The following is a 23,837-nucleotide window of genomic DNA, read 5'->3' as shown; positions in this document are numbered from 1 at the left end:
GTTTCCTACATCAAATGGGGGTTCTCTCTCTCTCTCTTTTCATATAGCGGGATGTTTATTTCTTAGATTGCTTTGGCAATTAATGTCAGGGCTCGAACATTAGAGTTAGACTTTATTGGTCACAGGCAATCACTCTATATTTGATTTTGACAAAACCTCACTGTGTCTGAGCCACTTCAAAGCACATCAACCCCCAAAATGGAAGCAGATAGAAAGTGCCACAACGTTTCCCTTATATTGCACGGTGGTCTTGCCCAGGGGCATGGTGAGAGTACTTTGATTCAATTTACATGTCACTATTCATATTTCATAAACACAGACGTATATGTAAACAAACGCACGCAGCGTCTCGCATGCACATACGTTTAGATCGAGTTACGCCAAAAAAAGTTATTTGTCGAGGTAGGTTAGAATGCAGCAGATTTTAAAGCTTATTTGCTGCTTTTTGCTTGTATTTCAGCTTTGGTGTATTAAATTAAAACTAAATTTATAACCTTGATTCTTTGCAGTGATTAAATTAGATTCTTTCGAGTCGTGAAAAGAGTTTTGTTCACTGATTTTTTTATAGTTTGCCAACAACCTCAACCTTATTAACCTGTTGCCTATATTGTTTGTGAAGATTGAACTTACATAGTGAGTTTCTTTATTATCAACAACAAATTCACACAAGAAACTTCTAGAATGGTCGGATTTTGTTTGCTAACGAAATCCCCCAGTTTTGTTCGTGTTATGTCTGACATTTCTGTGTGGGCAACAAATGCACCACAGAGCTAGGATGAAAATAGTGGTGACTAGGTGTTGAAGGCGGCTGTTTAGTCTGCACTTGTCAGCATTGTTATTACATCAACTTCAATTATGTCTGCAAACAGTGACTGTAATTAACCACATGCAAGACAAAACGGTTGGTGGCAATGAAATACATAAAAAACGCTTTTCACCATGCCTGGTTTTTCGATTATTTCCCCCAGATTTGTCTACATAAATACACTCATGTCACCGTGCCAAACATGATGGATGGCAGCAGGGTTGAGAATGAATGGGCTCTTCCTCGTGCTATTGTATGTTGTTATCCCGTGCACATATGCGAAACCTTAGCAAAGCTTACCTGAAAAGACATAAACACAGGCGCATAAAACATACGTACACACACACACACACACACACACATGCACACATACACACACGCACCTGTAGATTTTGTGACTGCGGTTACCACGATGATGGATGAGAATACACAGGAGAGCAGATGGTCACTTCCACATATCACTCCAGAGGCGTGACCCGTTCCTCCTCTACGCCATCTGTGACCGTAGAGCGGAGAGCCCGGTCAGGTCTGCGTTTCCCATCACTCCACCTATAACTAAGAAATACATCCAGGGGAGATGAGTCACAGGAAGGAGAGGAAGCCAAGAAATGGTGGACACAGCAGCCTCCCTGATAGTGACTCTGCGATCCAGTAAGATGAGACGACACATTCTGGCATCATGAGGAAGGATCTCGCACACTTTGGCTCAACCGTGCAGGAAGTGACTCCACTTAGGTTCTCACCTGAGGGCCTGAGCTCGGAACAGATAGAAGATGTGGTAAGTTAGGAAATAATGGAGTGTGACAGAACACACACAGACCTCTTTCCACTTATCCAAGGACTCGCTTTTAAGAGTATGGAGTGGGGAACATAAAGGTGGGTTTTTATCCCGTAATGTTCACACTCAGCAGACACGACGGTGCCAAACATAACACACCTGGTTTCTCTGTCAGACCGAGGGCCTGCATGCCTCTTTCCCTCACTCTTGGTTAGCTCATCGCCATCACGCATAGCTTACAGGTCACAGTGACTCCCTCTCTTCTCTTACGGCTACAAAACATAAACATTTGTACATCCTGGTGATTTGGTTGTTACCCAGCCGTGTGTGATACTTTATACTCTCTGATATTTTGATGCACGGCGTGGAAATACTGTAAGCTCTGTTACCCACTTTCAGATTGTGAGTGATGTCTCTTTAGTGAGCTGCGGGGACAAACCTCACCGGCCATATGATAGCCACCTGTGTAAACGGCGCGGCTATCTAGAGCCTCTGAAACACTGGATCCTTAGAGTGCTGCTCTTGTTGCCGCGGGAGACCAGAGACCTGACCTCTCTGCAGCTTAGGGGAGAGCGCTGCAGGCGGTCAGTTGTACATACACAAGTGCACCCATGCGTATATACACAGACACACACACACACACACACTTACACACATATGCTTCTGCATATCTCACTTTTAATCTCTTTATTTTCTTCTTCCGCATACTTTGTGACGCACTCATAATGCACATTACAGTTGAATGCACATATCTGTATAAGCTCTTGCATGCAGTGTGTATATGCGTCTGTGTGTGTGTGTGTGTGTGTGTGTGTGTGTGTGTGTGTGTGTGTGTGTGTGTGTGTGTGTGTTTGTGTGTGTGCGTGTTGGTAGGGGGGCAGGAGGAGTGTGTGTGTTTGTGTGTGTCTACATGTCTGTCTCCGTGGGTATAACAGGAGGTGGAGGGGGGACGGATATTGACACAGCATTAACATGAATGAAAATATTTTCTATGTTCAGAGAGCATGAAAGGAATACCGACAGACGTTTGCATACGGCTTATTAAAACAAACGCTGGACATCAACACTCAATCAAACAGTCTTCTCACACAGCCGGACTTCCAAAAAAACAGCAGCATGAGGAAAAAAGCATTTAGCTCTGTGTCAAGCCGCAGGTCAAATATTGCAGCCATGAATATGAAAAGATATTTGATATTCTGAAGAGATGATTCAGAGGCAGTATGTCCTCTGCACACTGTATGCATGAATACAAAATTGCAAGTATTATTCCAGGAATGCCAGAGATGCATTGAAGAGGACAGACTTCCATTTGGGAGAGTAAAAAGTGTGTGTGTGTGTGTGCGCGCGCGGCTGCTGTGACGGTTACATTGTGGAGGACTGCAGCGTGGGAGGGCCTTTGGTACAAGCTACTGCGGCAGGAATCACACTAATGGAAACTTCAAGGACCGAAAGTGCAACACAAATCAAGAAGAGGGGAGGGAAACAGGACAGAGAGAAAGAAAAGAGAGAGAGAGAGAGAGAGAGAGAGAGAGAGAGAGAGAGAAACAGTAGAAAGAATGGGAGAGGAGGGGGATGGGACTGTTTGCTGTTTCTGTGAGGCAGATTTCTGACTTATTACCTCAATTAGAGTGGGTGAAGGAAACACACACCGATTCAGTCACCGAGGAGCCTGTGCGAGTGACTGCTGCACACGGTTGCCGGTGAGCATTTGTCTTGAAACGCTGTTTAATCCGAGGTACTGGCGCTTAAGAAATCAAAAATGAAAAATCTTCCAGGGCAGCTTCTGTGCAGATTGATCTCCTGCCCTTCGGCCTTGCGTAAACATCTGGGCTGGCTAAGTGTGTCTTAGCTTGGAAATGATGAAATTGCGTGTCACACTCTGTCAGATAGTGTCAGCTCGAGGAAAGGGCTGCCTTTGAACATTTGTCTTCACTCTCAACAACAGATGATCGGCTATAATTGCACCAGAACGGCGCTGAAATAACACAGATAGTGTATGTTACGAGACCTCTGCGACAAAAAGTCCTTCTGTTCTGGAAAAGAACAGGTGCGACGTGGGAGTTGGAGTCATCAGATCCCGGGGGGTTGGTAGGGGTGTGCAGGAGAGGCGGGAGTGGGGGGGTGGGGCAGCTGCTACACAACCTAAATGCAATCACTTCCAGCTTCCATATTAAGCATTTGAATGGAAAGGCGTGTTGTGTGTTGATAGATACACATTCTTCACATGAATCAGATTCTGCCTCTGTGTTGATTTCTTTCTCTTTCGCTTCTTCTGTCTCTCCATTTGCCGCCCTACTTTTCCATCAACTTTGAAGGCGATCGTGATTTTGCTTGTAGTGAAATCTACAAGATGTTGAGCTAAGAACTTAATTCTAGCCTGAACCAGACACAGAACTTTTTTTTCACGACAGGCCGACGGAATTTTATAGGAATCCGCATGACTTAACGTGTGTGTCACCGCAGAACCATGAGAAGGAGACGGAGACAGAGAGAAACAGATGTATTTCACAGGGCTTTACCGGAGACAGACAACGCTCTGCTCCAGTAACTGAATGCTTCTGGGACATTCCTCTGGGATATGTGCAAATTCAATAATGAATCCAGTCGCGTCTCGGGCATTTCTTTTTTTTTAAAAAAGTGTGTGTGTGGGTGTGTGTGTGCATGTGGGTGTATTTCACTAATCAAATTCAGAAAGCTGAAGGTCTCTTGGTGGACCTCATGTGAAGAGCAAAAACAAGGACAGCAAAGACGCGACACACATGCGGATGACAAAGCAGTCAGTGTAAATACTTCCCCAGAATTAACTGGAATCATTCATATGAAAGAAGGCAGTGGCAGCGACGACGTAATAATGAGAGGGTTTCAAAGACTTACTGAAAGATGGATAAACAGATGAGAGTCATTAAATGAGCAGGGGAACTAAAACTGAAAGAAACCTTGTTCACCAACCTTCACAGTACAAAGTAATTACGCCAATCCTTATGGAAATGCACAAAGAGGACAATGATTGGAGATGAAGGAAGAGCTAAAGTTAAGAGTCTGGAGAGAGAGAGAGAAAAAAAAAGCTTGGCTCAGGTCCATGTTAATGCAGAGGAGGTGGGAGCAAAGTGAGGGAGGAGGGCAAGGGGAGAAGAGAAGAAGTGACGGGAGGTCTTAGGAGTGACATGAGAGCTGGGGAGAGAGAGAGAGAGAGAGAGAGAGGGGGAGAGAGAGAGAAGGAGAGAGGGAGAGGTCTCTAGACAGTCTTGAGGAAGGAGCAGGCAATTTTCAGCCCCTCAAACTGACACACACTCACCACATTACACCACAAACAGGCTTATCCTTTCACACCACAAAATACACACACACACACACACACAATACGCACACCCTATCCTGGCAGGTGTACTCTATCCAGATCAGTAGCAGTGGTAGAAGGCATGTGAAGTGAGTCACTGAGGTTTGGAGTTGAGGTTTGGATCCTCCCTGCCCACTCGAGCGTGAGCAGAGTTGAGGAGCTGTAGCCTCACTTTCCTCCCCAGTGCAGAGAGACCGCACGCCAGGCACGAGGCTCCCCACTCCTCCCCTCTACCACTCTTCCTTTTCCTGGGCTCCCGTCCAGAGAATGACTGGCTCCAGAGGACCCCAGAGGAGCAACGCAGCCTAAGGATACAGTACAGCAGCTCTGCCAGCCTGCTGGACAGACAGACAGACAGACAGACAGAGAGAGAGGCACAGAGGTTTCTACAGAGCTGCAGCCCTCAGCTCCAACATATTCCTGAATTTGCTTCTCTTTTTTTTTTACCTAAAGACTAAAGAGAGTGGATCTGACAAACAGACGGACTCACATATGGACAGATAGCAGTGGGCACTGCGGCGTGAATGTGGCAACTGGACTTCTTTTCTCCCTGGTTACTAAGACCAAAGAAGGATAATAGCCAGAGTCCGATCCTGTCCACTGTGCTGGTGGGTGGATGCAGCTTTAAGCAGACTGCTATAGGGGAAAGTCGACTGTATAGAAGACACAGAGACTGCACTTCCACATTGTGGTGATCATCAGAAAATGGATTGTTGCATCCAAGCAGATTTCTATTGGATTCATATCTGAGGCACTCCTTTATTATTAAACAACCGCTCAGAGAAACTTGCAAGGCGCAGAACTGCCGACTCCTCATCTTTCCAGAGATTTTGCTGCCCCTGTGCTGAATGGACTTGCCAGTTAAAGGCTTTCTGTGCAGATGAATGTGGAGTGTACGTATGTCTGGATGAGGATGGCAGAGTGCATCAGGAGTGTGTATCTGACTCTGATGCTGCTGTGTTTGGTTCTGCAGAGCACAGCGCACACAGCCTACAGTATCTATCCTCGGATACGGCTCTCTCACAAAGGTAAGTGATACCTGATGTGTTGCTGTGTGTGTGCGCGTGTGTGTGTGTGTGTGTGTGTGTGTGTGTGTGTGTGTGCGTGCGTGTGTGTGTGTGTGTGGGAGAGAGAGTGTGGATTTCTTCCGTTGTAGTTTTATACACATTTCACAAAATTTGACAGCGTTTAAGGTGATACAGTACCGTGTTTAAAACTGTCCAGACTAGTCAGGGCAGCTGGAATGGAAACTAGCATTCTTCCCCCAGTGCCTTCATGGTAGATTGAGACTAAGACAGGTGTAACAAGGCAAACAGAATTTTTCACACTTACTCTCACACACTTTGATGGACTCGTATTTACAGTATAGAGGCTGGAATTTTTACAAACAATTACAAGCAGAGTTTAGTGGTGCACAAACCCAAAGTTCAGCTTTCCTATCTATATTAACATACTCAACAAAACATGGACATGGATTTGATTTAATTCTATATATACATAATAGACGTAACATATAACCCGACATGGACTATGATGAAAGTTAAGCATTATCCTCTGCTTCATGATGCTTCATAGTGTCACGAGATGATCAGTGGAGATCTACATGTCATAACAGTCAGCAGGAGGCTTCTAAGAGGGGTGAACCTCTGCTGCCACTTTGTCAAGTGCATACTTCTCCCTCTGGCTGTTGATGTTTCAGGAGCCTCCTTCTGGTTTGTTTTGGTCCTTCGGCCATGGTGGCTGAGAATCCACAATGTGGCTTTCTCTCAAGCCATCGTGGTGGAGCGATGGAGGCGGTGTTTGGACATGGGAATGGATGTGGCTGTGTTGCGCACAAGAGAGAGAGAGAGAGAGAGAGAGAGAGGGAAGTGTATTTGTGTGTCTGTGTGTGTGTTTGCCTGTGTGTGGGAGTATCCAATATAGATATGCTCGCACTGGTATGCAGACTGATTGTTTACTGTATCTCATCGAGAGAACTGAGGTCCTTTCTCTTTGTAGATAAAAGTCTTATGTAAACAGTCGACATTCACTTTTTCCCCTCTGTTGCTTTGATCCCTATAGCAACAGAAAGTGACGATTCCACATAAGCCTGTTAGTCATGGTAGAATATAGGTGTGGAATTTGTATGGTCAATAACTCATAACTAAGCGGTTGTGAGTCGGTTAATAAAGTCGACAACTGACGGTTCATAAGCTTCACTTCTGACTGTTTTTATATTGTGGAAGACACGAGGGAAGGCCTGCGGTACATTACAGGGAGGGTTTTTGAAGGTGCGCATAGAGGAAGTGAAGTGTTTGTAATGTACAGAAAAGAGGAGGTTGAGGAACAAAAAGGCGAGGGAAAACAGATGATAGATAAAGGCAGAGGTCATGTATCAAAAGGAGAGCGAGCAGAACAGTGCCGATGTGCTTCGTCACAGATGCCAGATCAATATCTGATAGGATGAAGGTGTTCATATATCAATTCATATACCGCCTGAGGGCGAAGCTGCGGAAGTGATTGACATTTCTCTCCTTCTCTCTCCCTCTGACTACCTCTGACTCTCTCTCTCTCTCTCTCTCTCTCTCTCTCTCTCTCTCTCTCTCTCTCTCATACATGTTCTGGCGAGTACATAGACCTACAAAAATCTGCAGTTGGAGCCTATCATTATGGAATGAAAAACATCTAAGCCTTAATATATGCCTCATGGGCTCTGCCAGTGATTTTTGCACACACCCTTAAGCTCACACAGACTCGTACATATACACGCAGACAGACGCACGCGTACTCACACACATACACACACACAGCCGGAATTGTGTGAATTCTTCACACGCTGATGCCTTGGATGAGATTCAGGGAGATGGAGAGGGATGTTGTTTTAACTATTCAGCCTCAATGCTGAAAAGATTTATTACCATAACATCTGGTACCAAAACAGGTTTGGGTGGAAATATTTTGGTTTTTCTATCCGAGGGAGAGATAGCGAGTGTAATGTAATTGTGTTGCTGTTGTAATCTACAGTATTCTTGATGTGGGACAGTCGGAGGAGCAGATGGTCGTGTGGGATCAATAGACGTCTTCTGCTTTCTCAATAAAGAGCCGTTCTCAGATCAACTTTCTTGTGGTTTCTGGGAATGAATTCCTTTGGGCGCATTATCAGATGTTTCAAGGGCAACCTTACCACCATGTAGTATGGATCCCTGTGAGCCTTTGATCTCAGCCACTTCATACATGACTTGAAATTATCATCTCTCTCTCTCTCTCTTTCTCTCTCTCTCTCTCACTTTCATCTACAATTTAACTTCTTCCTTCTTGAACTTTTGGACCAGTGGAGATTTTCTTTTTTCCACATTTCATTCACTTTAATCCTAAACACTCCTTTCACTTGCCCACATTCTCAATTAACTCCAAAAGGTTGATACCTAAATCTCATGGGGTGTTGGGTTACAGAGACACACAGTTTGCCGTCTCAAGAGCAGAATTGGCCCTAACGTTTGACTTAATAGCCGCCAAAGACCATAAACTCTGAGAATGTGAGAGTCGGTAATAAACCTCAATTATTTGGACTTTTGTGGACTTTCAGCCAATCAAAATCCTTAATCCCTGGTTTATTATATGTGAAAAAGCCCTGCAGTGAGCACAGAACTTGAGAGTGTATGTTTTGTAATATTGTTTTGTACCTTTTGGCACAGATCCCTGAGATTGGGATCTGAGTCTCCCTCATCTCGCTCGCAGGCTTCTGGCATCATCTTCACTCAGATCTCCAGGCCTGTGGAGTGAAATGATGAAATGTGTGCTTTCTTCATTGAGAACCATCCGTTCTGTGTGTTAATGAAGCTAACGCTCTGCAAGCATGCGTCACTTTCGTGGCAGCGTGCACGTAGGAGGCCGGGCTCAGACTTATTTCTACTACTTCAACAGCTTACATCATGCTTGGCTTCAGATGTAAACATGTGATGGTGATACAGCAGTTTTCAAAGTAGTGATGACCTAATCTGACCAAGAAGAGATTCCCAAATAACATTGCACACTAGTACGCTCTCAATTATGGATGGTATTAGAGTAATCTCCTGCTTTTTAGGACTGAATAATCGCCTTAGCTTCTATGAATGACATCAAACTATACACATTCAACAACAAGGATCACATCAAGATATCTAGGCTACTAACTGAGCCATGTAATTATAGTAATTCTTTGTAAAATAGAGGCTTTGCTTATATTGGAGACATGCTGCCATCGACGCATCAATCAAACCTGTGTGTCGCATTCATAAATGTTCCAGAAATTCCAGTATCCAGGTTGTGTTGACATGAAATTCTAGCTCCTGTTTGCAGTTTCGACTCACAGCTGCAGGGTCTACTGGCTCCAAAGTGAAACGTTCCCAAACATGGGGTAACCTTTGACCTTTCCCCACTCTGACCTTCACCCGGAATGCAATTGCGTCATAATTGGAAGATCGTTGATAATGTTCAATTCATTGTAAATGGCCTACTTTTCATTTCTATTTTAATGATTTCCGAGACGATTTTACAGGGTTTTACGTTATTTACTTAATTGTTTATACAGTTACGATGAGGAATTTTGCAGCGGTTTCTCCAGCTCTGCCATCTCACATCAACAAACAACAATGCATTCAGGCAGAGTTTCACCACACCCACATAATAGATGCCTGTCCTCAACGACTCCGGTACCGTGCACTTAGCAAAACTATTATCCATTTAAGAAAGTGTATAACACAACAACATAAATCCTCTTCGCTCTTTAGTGGATCTGCGAGAGTCTGAATGTCTCGGCTGCTTCTTTTTGCCTTTGAAGTAAAAATGCATTACCTGGTTTGAGAAGCGAGCAGTAATGTAGAAAAAGTTGTTGGGTTGAATTGACAGGAGTTGGCATGTTTTATAGGTGGAGAAAGAACGTGACTCTCCTGAAAGCATGTCTGGTAAAATGTGTGTGTAAGTGTGTGTGTGAGGCCAGAGCAGCTACCATAAAACCTGTACATTTTTGCAATAATTAAGGAGAGGGGGCATTCCCACAGTCATGCCTGCCAAAAAAAGTGTTTATTTAAAAGTCATAATCATTTAGTTACATATATAAATATTTTTCCTGCGTGATATTCCAATGCTTTCCAGTGATGTTAAGGTGCTTTGACAGGGTTAACATGGCTCACGTCGGCCTGTATAAATAAACTTGTGTCATTTACCTGTTTTAGCCGAGCGTTTACCTCACCGAAAATTCGAAAAGCACTCAGGACCCGGATTTTATTTTCAGCGAACGCCTCACACGGTGATGCATTGTGTGTATGTGTGGCTGTGTGTGTGAGAGGCGTATGCTTATTTATATGGGACTTTATTTTCTACAGCAGTTCTTCTGTGTGTGTGTGTGTGTGTGTGTGTGTGTGTGTGTGTGTGTGTGTGTGTGTGTGTGTGTGTGTACTGGGGACTGTTCTCCATTTCACAAATGGAGCTTCCCAGTGATGAATGGAGAGGGGAGGGGAGGGGAGGGGTCGCCCCGGTGAAACATAAAGTTAATGTGGTATAAATAATTATCATAAAATTTATATTGCGGTACAGGTAACCTACTGCATACAGTTGCATTTGTCCGTGTCCTGTGTGTGTGTGTGTGTGTCGGTGCATATTGGTGTGTGAGCCTTGTGATTACTCAGGTAGCATTCAGTTAAGCTGTAATTTCAAACCTTCCTCCGCAGACAAGCAAAGGACTCTCTTTATATTTTTACAACCTTGAAATGGCCGTGGGTAGGATGAGACGGGAGGGAATACCCCGGTGTAAAGATGTGCCTGTCTGAAATGAAATAAAAAGGGGGGAATTTTATTTTTGGGATTTAAACTAATGTGCAAAGTGAGAAAGTGAGATTAACTCTGTTCGCATGTGTGGAGAGGTATAATTAACATTTACCACTTTGGATCGCAGCCACGGGGCAAAGTCATAGACCTTCTATCAAATCATTGGAAAAACACAGGGTCGGACGATGTTAAGATAAATCACAGCCTTTAGGTCTGTAAAGGGAAAATGATCTTTTCCAACCCCCTCCTCCACACACACACACACACGCACACACACACACACACACACACTCCCTCGCTCTCATTTTGTGCATCTCGGCGTCCTTCTCTCTCCCATTGTGCCTGCGTGTGTGTGCTCTCCAGTTCATTAATGAGATGTCCAGAGGGGAAGGCAGCTGGTGAAACTCTAATATCCTTTCTGACCTTTTCTCGCTGTAAAGGGAGCACGGAGAGGCGCAGAGCAAAGTTTGCGTTATGTGAAAAAGGGAAGAGAGGGCGCACAGATTGTTTGATTCTCCGGAGAGAGCATGTTATGATGTTAGAGAGGAGGAAGAGCAGGGATGATGAATAGGGCGAGCACTTCCAAGACACTAACACAGAGCCGGCGTTGCTTATTGTAGGCTGGCAGTTAAAAGCAAACCAAAGCTTGCCTGCCTAATTTCTCCATGCCAACTGGTGGGAGACAGAGGGATCTCTGGTCTATGGTTTAAAAACAGACACACACATTTAGAGTTGTTTTGTATACTGTAACTAAATCAGTGCTTCAGCAATTACATTTACATCCATACACATGTTAACCTGGCCTTATAGCCTTATATTACACAAAAGCGAAATGTTTGCATGTTAGCTTTGTTCTTGGAATCAGTTTCCAGTTTGTTCAGGCACTAAAGTCTGGAACAGATATCAATCAAATATAACACGCAGTATTTTGAAAGCATATCAGAATCATATAAGACAAGTCGCCATTTGGAACAGTTAGACCTCCTCGTAAATAGAGTTATTCTTACGACAGAAACAGAAACACATGCCTCTCTCACTGGCTCGCTGTCTTTTTTCTCATCCTCCCTGGATGCTCCATGTGGCTTTCATTTTGCTCTGTGACATCATTCTCGCCCCCCCCCCCCCCACCCCCGAGCACAAGGGGATTCAGCAACACAAGGCTACACTGATAATGGTGCAACACCCCAGCCCTCTCACTACTCCTGACCACACACTCCCAGGGAGGCGGCGGTGGTCTCCAACGGTCTCAATCAGGCCTCAATAGCACAAAGTCACGCAAACTATTCATGTCCGCCTCACCCCATCCCTCCAAGAATTGTCTTTGTGTCCCTTCCAGCACAAGTCCCATTACTCATTAAGCCAAAATAGGTCGATTTCTCTGGAGATATTAGAGTGCCTGCTACAAATTAAAATTTTTCCGCCATGAAATGTGTCGTTAACTTTGGCAACAGATCACATTGTGATAGAGAATTTAATTTGCGTTTCAAGTTTCCTGTGAAAACTTTTTGTGATCTCTTGGGTGAATTTATCTTAGTTTATTTTACTGAACTTGAGCATTTTCCTCCTTTTTGAAGAGACATGTAATCATAAGTAGGTTGCTACTGCACAGGCACAGACACAGACACAGACACAGACACAGACACACACACACACACACACACACACACACACACACACACACACACAGACACACACATACTTCTTCACTGTGAGGAGGAAACCATGTGTCCCTACATGGATAAAGGGATCAGAAAGTTTATTTTGATTTCACCAAATCTTCTCAGGCATCTCTCTGCACCTCCCAGCCAATGAAAGTGTGTCTTGAGGGAGACCTTTTTTTTTTTTTCTTCCTTTCTTCTTCAGTCTGTCTCATTTGAAGTAGGACCACACTAGGGCCATGTGTCTCCCTGGCTCACTCACTGTTGGAGAATCACCCTCCCTCACTCAGCTGCTCTGCCGACGGCAAGGCCAACGGCACGGCCTTCGCTGGCTGCAGATGGAGGGGAGATTCGCGGGGGGGGGGGCGGGGAGGGGGGACATGGAGAAGGTTAAGACAGGAAAGAGGAAATGTGGAAATCCCCTCTTCAGTCTGAGGAGGACGAGTAGTGAATGCAACTGTCTGAAACTGCGCCACATAATGAAAGAGGAAGACTTTTAAATGGCATTGTCTGACACCAAGCACTTTCTTTCTTCCTGCTTTTCTTTACAGCGTATTTGCAATTAAACGTGTGCCAACGCAATTACCAACCACCGTGCATGTCCGGAAATGACTAAGAAAGAAAGACAAAGCGTGTATCCGTGCACGTCTGCTCGTTTCTCCGTGTGAACGTGTCTGCGTGAATCAGCTGCCATGTGATATTAACACCAATGTGGAGTGAAAAAGCGTGCGGAAAAAAAGGGGTTTGGCCGCCGCGCTGTTTACTCCGTCGCCCTCAGTCTGAGTCTGAGCTGTCATCCCAATGAGAGCTGGCAGATCTGGATTCGCATAAAGAAGGAGCAGATTGTTCCAGGAGCAGCCTAACACCTATAGAAAAGGTGCAGTGGAATGTTAAAGGGCCACTGTCCTTGATCCAATTTTGGGTTTCAGAGTGAGTGCTGGAGGAGGGGGGGCAGGGGGAGGGTCACAGAGAGAGAGAGAGAGTGAGTGAGAGAGATTCATGTGTGTGTGAATAAGATAATTACAGGAAGCATGTCTAAGCCCTGGCAGAACACTGCTGCCACATCCCCTCAGTCTCTGCCACCTAACCTCACCCCTACGCACACACACACACACACACACACACACACACACACACACACACACACACACACACACACACACACACACACACCCACACACACACACACACACACACCACACCCTAGGGATCTAATGCTAGTCAAACAAACACTCGCTCTGTCTCCACCATAGATATCTTAATAGCAGCAAAATATACATAGGCACTGTCTCTCTATGGAGATTTAATTCCATTTCAAACAAACAAAGCCCTCCGCAGAGTCTGTGCCGTTGCTATGAGTGACCTGACTAAATGGGATAAACACTCTTTGCCTCTATCTTGGGGATCAGATGTCGTTAAAGAAATATACAGAGCGTAGGAAAACAAATTGCAGAATTACCCCCTGCAACCCCCGATGTGGACGCCTCAGCGTTATTTGAGGAAGCTGAGAGGTTGGCAGAGGATTACAAGTAGTGTTGGCTTGAAGAGAAGAAGTGCCTGCATGGACTAAATGGTCTAAAGTTGGCATGTAAAGTTGCCTAACCCTCTCTTTGTGAATCTGGTCTGCTAACACACACCAGATCCCCCTTCCGTCTTTCACAAGGACACCCGTTCATGTGATCTCGGTCCCAATGGTTTTGCAGTGTGAGACCCACAGGAAGGGCACAGCTCTGGGGGCTTTAGCTCTCAGATTGGATCCTTCACCCTAAACCCTGCACTCCTCAAACTCACACAGAACAGGTACACAGTATAGAAGTGGCCTGTCACGTTCAATCTAAAATCTTTAAATGGGGTTTGTGTGTGTTAGTGTGTGCGAGCGGTACAATTACATATCACTCAAACTATCTTAACCTAATGCACGATAAAAGGAAGATAAAGTGGATTTTGTTTCCTGTCTGATGAAAGCACTTCCTCCTTGTGACAGAGACAATTGGTCAAGCTGTGTGTGGACCAAGTGTCCCCCCCCAATCAATCACACCATCTGTTCCAGGACATACATCCCACTTGTTCGTCTGACTTTGGGAAATGTCTACTGTGCACAGCGTCTTCATGCCTGAGTGGTGTTGACAGCGAGAAGTTTTCCACTTTTCACTTTAGCTGTCACTCTCACCCTGTCATCTCTCTTTCCACGTGAACTTTCAGCGAAAACAACATGTTTTCCCGTCTACGATGGAGTTGGTAACACAGCTGAATAGAAGTGAGCGGGTGTGCAGGGAGGAAGAAACGAGATGGAGAGATAACCCTGTTGTTGCTTTTCTGTCATTCTCTGGGGAAGACATGAATAAGAAACACGTGTTGCAATGCGCCTGTGGCAATGGGAGCAGCTGAGACTCAAAGGTTACTGAGGTGGATGGAAATCAGTTGAGCAGCGGAAACTGATCAAATGATCCATGCAAAATAATCCCCTTCAATCTAATTCAAGTGAAAATTCAATCCTATCATGCTTTGACTTCTTTCTACATCTTTGCAAATATTGGTCTTTATCTCTATGTGTGTGTGTGTTTGTAATGCAGAGTTATGGCAGCTGAACAGGACCTGGGTGTTCCAAGGACACGGTGCCACACTTCAGCCCCAGACCATGTTGGTGGATGAGGGCCACGAGAGGCTCTATGTGGGGGCCAAGAATACTCTGTACTCCCTGAGCCTGGACCGGGTGAATGCACACTACAGAGAGGTAGGCCTGCTTTTATCTGTCCTTGCCTGACCGTCAGGGTGGAGGCAAACTGAACCACTCCCACGAGGAAACTGTGTGTGTGTGTGTGTGTGTGTGTGTGTGTGTACAGAGGATATGACTTGTGTTTTGAGTTATTCAATTAAAAGAGACGGGGCGACCGTGTGACCTGATTTCAGCAATGTGACCCATGGTGTTGCAGAAAACATAGTTGCATAACCAAATATTCACTATAATCTTGTTTTTTGAAAGCTGATGTCCATTTCTATTGATGTCATGAAACTGTGCTATCCCTCAGATCCAGTGGGCCAGTACTGAATCTCAGATAGAAGAATGTCTGATGAAGGGCAGAGAGAAGGTAAGGGACTAAAATGCTGTTAGTGTAAACATCTTAAAACATACACACATTTATACATTTTTATGCTTTATTTATGTCGTAAATGATATCAGATAAACAGTAGGACTGACTCCAAACTGAGTTCATATCTCACTGTGTTACACTGAAGCAGTAAAATCACACACACATGGTTCCCACCCGCTGCTTCATCCCTGTGTTTTCTCCTGCAGCCAGAGTGTGCAAACTACATCAAGGTCCTGCAGCCGTACAACCAGACCCATTTACTGGCGTGTGGCACAGGAGCCTTTAACCCCGTCTGCACCCTGATCAGGGTGGGACACACAGGGCAGGTGAGTCCCAACGTCAGAGTGAGAGTTCAGTATCTGAACAATTCATTTAAAGTTACGATTGAGGAGTTCCTCTGCACACGATCTAAGTTTTCTTTAGAATTCATTTCTTTATGTGGATGTGGCTTTTACTCGGGTTGTTTATCTAAGGAGATTATTATACACAACCAGCCGAGTTCTTGTGTTCTTTCTACAAACTGTGCTATGGATAATGAAACCTTGAAGTTAATATAAATAAAACATTTTGCACACTTCATACTCCCAGCCACATTCCATATTTATTCTGCAGTCTTCTCTCTGCAGGTCGTGGCCAAACCACAATGTTTTTGTGTTTTTAGGCAGGAATTCCTACAACTGTTCGTACTGATTGAATCCTTGAGATGCTGAACAGTTTGCACATTCTGCTGGATTTGTTTATCCTCCCTAGCAACAAGGAGGGGCTTTGTCACAAAGCTTGTTGATATTATAAATATTAGTTTTTCATATCAGAATATGAAAGCTTACTGACTTGGATAAACTATAATGCAGGGTAACAGGTAAAACAAGGAAGACTGGAGGAGGAATTTAGTGGTTCTGACAAGATACTGCAGAGTTGTAAATGCGTCAGTGTGTGTTTGTATGAGTGTACTATGGGTGTGTGTGGGAGGGCGTTTTGCACGCATATGCAAGTTTGGCTTTATGTCAGTGTGTGTGTGTGTGTGTGTGTGTGTGTGTGTGTGTGTGTGTGTGTGTGTGTGTGTGTGTGTGTGTGTGTGTGTGTGTGTGTACAGTATGACACCTATTCCGCAGTTGTTAACACTGAGCAGCCCTATGTGTGTTTGAGTCTGTGATGTATCTAGAGAGAGACAGAGCGAGAGAGAGAGAGAGAGAGAGAGAGAGAGAGAGAGAGAGAGAGAGAGAGAGAGAGAGAGAGAGAGAGGAAACAGATTTCTGCTCTGCATTCCAGCCTCAGTCCAGTAGGTCATGCCAGTCACACCTTCCAAACAGGAACCACACTCAGCCATCACTCAGATCATTGGAATGCTCAAAGCTACAAACTCTCAACAAAACAGGAAACATTTGCCTCTGACTACTTCATGTTCACACAAACTAATCTCTGGATGACAAATGACTTGTCTCCCATTCATTTCATATCCGTAATATTGCAAATGTGATGATGAAATACCATCACGATGCATCAACCCAACTAATGAGTAAAGAGACTGAAATAGCTAAGCAGCAGGCATTTTAATAAACGAAGAGTAAAGCCCATTATACTAAGAATTATATTACTTCAAACCATTTTACTTTTAGTTTTGATAGGCACGGTCACATGATGGATGAGTTTGAGCCTGGATCTGACTTCTGTTACAGTCATACACGGGGCTTTAGTCACCGCACAGTGGGGCTCCGTGCTCCTCATAAATCAATACACGACATCCCCTCTGATCTGCCGGTGACAGTCATAAACGTTGTGGTGGGCTGTAACTTATGAGCTGTGGTTCCACCGGGAGTTCAGGTGTGTGTGCGTGTGCGCGTGCGTTTGTGCGTCAGTGTTTGTGTCTGTGTGTATTTCTGCCACCTGCTGTGCGGGGCAGCAAGATCAGACGAGTAGAAGCAGTAAACTCAGTGTGATATAAGGAGCATACCATAGTTGGCTCTACACATTCAGACAGCACTCCTTCATTTGGTCATCCATCACCCCATGTCTTATCTATCTCCCTTCCTCCTCCTCATCCATCACTTTTTGATCTCCTCTCCCTCTCTTAAGTCTGACGCTGCCTCTTCGTCTTACCTCCTGGGGTTTGTCTGGAGGCAGTTGAGTGTATGTCTGCATGTGCTGTGTGCATTCTAATAGTGTGTTTCTGTCTAAAGGAAAAGCAGTTTGTTCTTGAAGAAGAGAGTATCGCAAGTGGGAGAGGACGCTGTCCGTACGACCCCAACAGTCCCTGCACCTCCACACTGGCCAGTAAGACACTGTTCACTTTGACAACATTGCCATCTTGTGGCCGTTTTTTTTTTGCTCTCGGGATTTTTTAATTCCTGTAAAATGGTTTAGAGTTAAATGATGTGTTAAGCATTATTTTGTTTGATTGTGTGTCTGTGTGTGTGTGTGTATCAGGGGGGGAGCTGTATGTGGGCCTGTACACTGACTACTGGGAGAATGATGGAGCTTTGTGTCGACTCAACAATCAGACCTACACACGGACCGAGAGAGACGACAGACAACAGCTCAATGGTTTGTGTACATTTCAGGAAAACAATAATTTCTACCTTGAGCTACACTGTGAATGGATCAGTCTAGTATCAACTTTAAAGTATAGGTATATGCAAATTTATATGTAAGTAGAGTTGTTATGGTTCATACTGTAATATCTTGTTTTCCAGCTTTGATCCTGCCCAAGTCTGACACTGTAGCTCCATGATTAGCACGATTAAAAGGAACATTGGTAGAGCGATTGTGTTGTTACATACGTATGATAACTTATTTTACGCCTCTTTACTCTTCTTCCCACAGAACCTAAATTTGTTGGGTCGACGGTCATTCCTGATAATGACGACAGGGAAGACGATAAGGTTTACTTCTTCTTCACTGAACGAGAGATGGATACCGAAGGAGTGAACAAGGCCGTCTACACCCGTGTGGGTCGAGTCTGTGCGGTAAGACTGCAAACACAAGAGTATCTCTCTGCATATATCAGCCAAAGTCAAATTATTTTCAGAGCAACCCTGAGCTGTGACCCTCTCTCCTCTTCAGAATGACCAAGGAGGACAGAGGATGTTGGTGAACAGATGGAGCTCTTTCCTGAAAACCCGTCTTATCTGCTCTGTGGCCGGGCCCAATGGCATCGACACACACTTCGACGAACTTGAGGATGTGTTTGTGCTAAAGAGCAAGGATCAGAAGAATCCAGAAATCTTTGGCCTATTCAGCACAACAAGGTCTGTGGTGGATGATCTGCGTGTTCTACAATTGCAGTTTTCTTCTGCTATGTAACCACTAATCCAATCAATCCCTTTTAGTGCGGTTTTTAAAGGCTACGCCGTGTGTGTCTATCACATGGAGGACATCAGAGCGGCCTTCAATGGTCAGTTTGCTTACCGGGAGAGACCTGAACATCACTGGACACCCTATGAGGACAGGGTTCCCTACCCTCGGCCTGGATCTGTGAGTGAGACAACTTTAAAAAGCAATATTTACTGAATTTCACTCTTCGCTGCACCGGCATTACGTATTCACAGCACTCTCCATTCGTCTGTGTCTGTGCCAGACGCCCTTTGAGAGGAAGAGTGTTAAGAGTGTGTAGGACAGCTCTGGTGAATGTCAGCGCTGTTGTATCTCCCTCAGTGGGTCACACAGGGACAACCTTAGCCAGATTAATGCATGTCACCTTTTTTCTAACTACATGAAAAGGCAACGTAACACCCGGCTTCTCTCCCTTCACCCCCTCCTCCCCCCCAACGCTCCTTCATCCACTCTCTGTGTTTCCACCCCTGGATTCTCTTCTACAGTGCGCCAGTAAGATGAATGGCGGCGGCTTCTCCAGCTCCAAGGAGTTTCCTGACGAGGTCCTGCGGTTTGTGCGCTCCCATCCTGTGATGTATCGTCCCGTCCTCCCGCTGCACCGTAGGCCCATTCTGCTGCAGACGGAGCCGGGCAGGAGGAAGCTGACTCAGATCGCTGTGGACCGGGTGCAAGCCCAGGATGGACACTACCACGTTCTCTACATTGGCACTGGTACACATAAAACTCTACAGAATGTGTTATTTACTTATCTTTGGTGAAGTAATTACACTTGCTCTACCTGCTTACTTTCAAAGGTATATGCCACAAAAACTAAAATGGAAAATACTCAGAATGCTTTGGATTAGAAATTATTCCTTAGTAATTATAATTTTGAAGGCGATCACAAACTCATTGTAGCTGTTAAAATGTCTTAATTATTCAAACACTGATCTCCTATTAGCAATTTAAGCCTCACGTGTTATGGAGGCAAATACCCATGGCTATTGTTTCTTCTTCTCCTTCCCTAGATGACTCAGTGGTGTTGAAAGTGATCACCATCTACAACAAAGACACAGATACTGTGGAGGAGGTGCTGCTGGAGGAACTGCAAGTATTCAAGGTAATGTGGTTTAACATAAAGCACGGAAAAGAATTGATCTGGGTCTGATTTTGCAACATCCCATCTGCTTAGATCAGGTTAGACAGAAGAATGATGGGAAGCCTCCACCATGAGAACCATTTCATGTCAGCTTTTTGTTCTTTTAGCTTTTAGTGAGTAATTGTTTCATTATTGCATTGACAGCAATGATTTGTTGAAATACAGTGAAATGTTTCCTATTTGCAGGTGCCAGCACCAATAACAGAGATCATAATCTCAGCTAAAAGGGTAAGAGGAAATGAAGCAGCTCTCTCTCTCTCACTCTCCACTCTGCTGTTGATACCTGCAGTTCTGCTGTTTAGCCACAAGATGATAACATTGCAACACTGTGCATCGAGTTGACATAATTTACTGTTTATGAGCCTGCAGCCTACTTTCACTTGTGTCAAAGTGGTACATTTGCATGGAGATAAGACAGAAACATCTGGTAAAAATAGATACAATTTGCATTTGACCTTGATATCAGTCCTCCATGTTGTTGGTTTCACAGCAACAGCTGTATGTGGGCTCAGAAGTCGGCGTGGCCCAAGTGAAACTGCATCAGTGTGACCTCTATGGCTCAGAATGTGCAGACTGTTGCCTGGCCAGAGATCCCTACTGTGCATGGGATGGCCTCACGTGCTCCAGATTCTACCCTGCCGGAGTCTACACAAAGAGGTAATAACACACACACACACTTTGAGCGATATCACAGCATCTTACTTCTTATTTACCAATCAATCTTGTAGATTAAGAGCTGTCAGTTGTTGTTTAATGCACGTGATCACCCCCAATCTTGCCGCTATTGCCTGTTTACTGCTCTGCTTTCACCCATCGTGAACATCACATGCTCAAAATTACTCTCTTTATTTCCTTCTCCCCCATTTCAGCAGGCGATTCAGGCGGCAGGATGTTCGCCATGGCAACGCTGTACAGCTGTGCAATGGGCTGCAAATTGATGGTTAGACATATTTGTGTGATGTGTGTGTGTGTGTGATGTGTATGTGCGTGTGTGCGTGCGTGCGTGCGTGTGTGTGTGCGTGTGTGTGTGTTTGTGCACGTGTTCATGCTTGTGGTATATTGAACATTTTCAAATAGTCTTTAGAGGTCGGTAGCAGGGACCTGATGCAAGGTTTGAGAAACACTAGACTGAGCACAATAATAAAATATGAGCTCCTGATGTGCCACTTTAGATAGCAGGGCAGGGAGAGTGTGCTGACATTGTGCTGGGTGCTCAGGGTAGAAGAGCAATCTCCTCCATGTGTATCAGCTAATAAAGGGTCACAGGAGTTCAATGCCATCTCAAGCTTTGTACCGTTATCTGTTATGAAGTGTGTATTTGTGTGTGTTTGTGTGTGCCATTGTGTAGATGAGCAGTGGCACAGAGCCAAAGAGAAGCTGGTGTATGGTGTGGAGAGCAACAGTACATTGCTGGAGTGTGTCCCTCGATCGTTACAGGCCAAAGTCCTCTGGTTTTTGCAGAAAGGAGGAGAAAAAGAAGAGGTGAGTGGAATGGCGTCCGGTTTAGTAATTAAGTATCACATATTTAACAGCAGTGTAGCACAATGACTGTAACTAGATAATGGCTACATTAGTGACAAAATCATTACAGTCAATCATTTCTTCATTTAGGTTCGAGGTGATGAGAGAGTTATCATGACCTCCCACGGGCTGTTGTTCTTGCACGTGAGAAGCTCTGACGCTGGTGCATACGTGTGCCAGACGGTGGAACACGGATATGTACACACATTACTACGCATTACTCTGCACGTGCTCAAAGGAGAGAGGGTGGAGTCAGCGATTCACAAGGCTGAGAGTGCTGGTCGTGGGGAGGGAGAGAAAGCTCCCTGCCACTCGTCCATAGGTCTCCCACCAGGCCCCAGCATAAGCCCCAGGTCTCTGGTGCCATCCTCAGTCCCGGGCCCTCACTCCAGGCTGTGGTACAAGGAGTTCCTCCAGCTGATTGGCTACGGGGATGCCCAGAAGGTGGAGGAGTACTGCGAGCGAGTATGGTGCTCTGATAAAAAACGCAAAAAGAACAAGCGGAGGTATGTTCCTCCAGGTGGTGAGAAGCGAGGCAAAGGGAGGGGGGAGGAGAACTCCCACCGAGCGCCTCGCCACACTTTGGGCACCTGAGGAGAACAGAGAGTGACTGGCACACACGCACGTACGCACATACATACAGGCAATGCACACACACACACACAAACACACACGCATAGAAACAAAAGGTCAGATTCACCCTGTGTCTGCGCCATCTAAAAGGTTTTCACTTGCCCCTCAACAAGAACAGCAAAACAACAATAACAGATCGTCTACCTAGCGACTGTAGCCAGATTTATCATTCAGATCATTCATTAGGCAGTTTGGCTTCCGCAGCTCAAATTTGGCTAAGCATTCCCTCTTGTCTCTCCACATCCTGTTAACCGATGGTCTGCTTCAGGCTCTGTGTAGGTATTTAGTAACGGCAGGTGTCATTTAGCACAGGACCTTGGAGCGGAGGAATGACTGAGTGAGTGACAGCGGCTCTGATCTGAGGCAGAACGTATTTATCAGCTCCTGTGGACTGACCGTGCCCAACCCAACTGTCAACATATTGACCTCATCGCTGAATATATTGAATTCTAAAATCCCAAAGTCACAAGAGAAAATTGCTATGTCAGAAAAATAATGCCCTTCTTCTTGTTTTGGTATGATATTAACTTATTTTCTAGATTTCCATTCCATTCCTTTGAGTTCTGTAGTTGTTTAGATGTCATAAACTGGAAATGTAGTGTTGTATTGTTTTTGTTAAGTGAAAACGCTTTATGATTCTGCTAATTTCATAAAAAGGTGGTCAGTTATTGCTACAATACATACAGTAAGATGTTGTAATACCACTATTATGGATATTTGGAGGCATGTTTTGATTACTGTCCTCGGTGAAATGAATAAATATTTAAGCACTTGCAAATCCTGTTACCGTAAATGAAAAGTGTTTATATCGGTGGATGTTATATGCCGCGTGTCTGCAGTCACATTTACAATTGTGATCAAATGTACCAACAGTATTGTGTGTATTGTATATTGTATTTATCTGAAATTCAGAATTCAGGGTGGTCTTTTTGTGTAGACATCTAGTGACTGTAACTGTGTATTCAAAAAGTCAACGCTCTCTCTCCCTCTCTCTCTCTCCCTCCCTATCTTGCTCTCTCTATTGTTTGTCCTTAATGATAATGCAGATGGGATTCATAATTGCTACCACGCACAGAGTGGAACGCTGCATTTTTCTCAATAGAAAAAAAAAATGGAAGTTCGTGTGACCATCCAAGCATGTCATTGCCTAAAATGATGAGTCAGCCTCATGAATAGTCATTTGTTCCTAAAATGACAGAAACATTAAATTATGTTAAATTGAGGATTATGTCTTTTCCATGCCGTGCCTTATTTCTCTTTTCATTGGCACTTCTTATTTGTGAGCTTTTCTTATAACATGAACAATGTGGTGAAAACAATCGCCTGGTCTCTACCAAGGCCTGACATGTCCAACGATGAGTAATGAATTATACTGAAAAATTGTCTGCTATGTCCCCTATATACATATGTGCCATTAAAAAGATGGACCATCTTTTGCTGGTGTCACATTTGTAGGTAGAACCAACGACAATGACAAAGCAAAAGCAAACACAACTGCACATATGGAGAGGCTGCGGAGAGCCAGACAGCAAGAGAGAGAGAGAGAGAGAGAGAGAGAGAGAGAGAGAGAGAGAGGAGGGGAGGGGAGGTGAGAGAGAGTCAAAACATAAACAAAGTAAAGTAACAGATAAGTGATGAGACATTTCATGTTCCATAATTCTTTCATGTACTGCTTTGGTTTCTTCAATATGTCAAGCGAACATGTCAGCATATACCAAATGTCATAAAGCAACACCATAAAGATGTGTTGATCCCCCACGT

At 44.6% G+C, this 23,837-nt stretch overlaps 1 protein-coding gene across 1 annotated transcript; it reads left to right on the top strand.

The window, feature by feature from the left end:
- Window positions 1-5,080: 5,080 nt before the first annotated feature.
- Window positions 5,081-23,232, top strand: sema3e (sema domain, immunoglobulin domain (Ig), short basic domain, secreted, (semaphorin) 3E). The gene is made up of 16 exons (XM_076142103.1): window positions 5,081-5,948; window positions 14,936-15,096; window positions 15,392-15,451; window positions 15,661-15,780; window positions 17,632-17,725; window positions 17,879-17,995; window positions 18,275-18,417; window positions 18,515-18,699; window positions 18,781-18,925; window positions 19,270-19,495; window positions 19,792-19,883; window positions 20,109-20,150; window positions 20,413-20,579; window positions 20,792-20,862; window positions 21,271-21,404; window positions 21,534-23,232. Exons 1-16 carry the CDS (start codon window positions 5,801-5,803, stop codon window positions 22,035-22,037), a joined length of 2,409 nt encoding a protein of 802 aa, XP_075998218.1. The 5' UTR covers window positions 5,081-5,800; the 3' UTR covers window positions 22,038-23,232.
- The last annotated feature ends 605 nt before the right edge of the window (window positions 23,233-23,837 follow it).

The sequence above is a fragment of the Genypterus blacodes genome, unplaced genomic scaffold (genome assembly GCF_046128005.1).
Source record: "Genypterus blacodes isolate CSIRO-AG114 ecotype Tasmania unplaced genomic scaffold, CSIRO-AGI_Gbla_v1 ptg000021l_1, whole genome shotgun sequence".
In the NCBI taxonomy this organism is placed as follows: Eukaryota; Metazoa; Chordata; class Actinopteri; order Ophidiiformes; family Ophidiidae; genus Genypterus; species Genypterus blacodes.
The sequence above is the reverse complement of the archived record's forward strand: the minus strand, read 5'-3'. Positions and strand labels throughout refer to the sequence as shown.

What these genes read in the sequence shown, in the direction of transcription:
- sema3e (XM_076142103.1), top strand. Translation starts at nt 5,801, where the DNA reads ATGAATGTGGAGTGTACGTATGTCTGGATGAGGATGGCAGAGTGCATC. An exon ending in GGGTGGGACACACAGGGCAG is followed by an intron (nt 15,781 to 17,631) that starts GTGAGTCCCAAC and finishes TTCTGTCTAAAG; the next exon opens with GAAAAGCAGTTTGTTCTTGA. An exon ending in CCTACCCTCGGCCTGGATCT is followed by an intron (nt 18,926 to 19,269) that starts GTGAGTGAGACA and finishes TCTCTTCTACAG; the next exon opens with TGCGCCAGTAAGATGAATGG.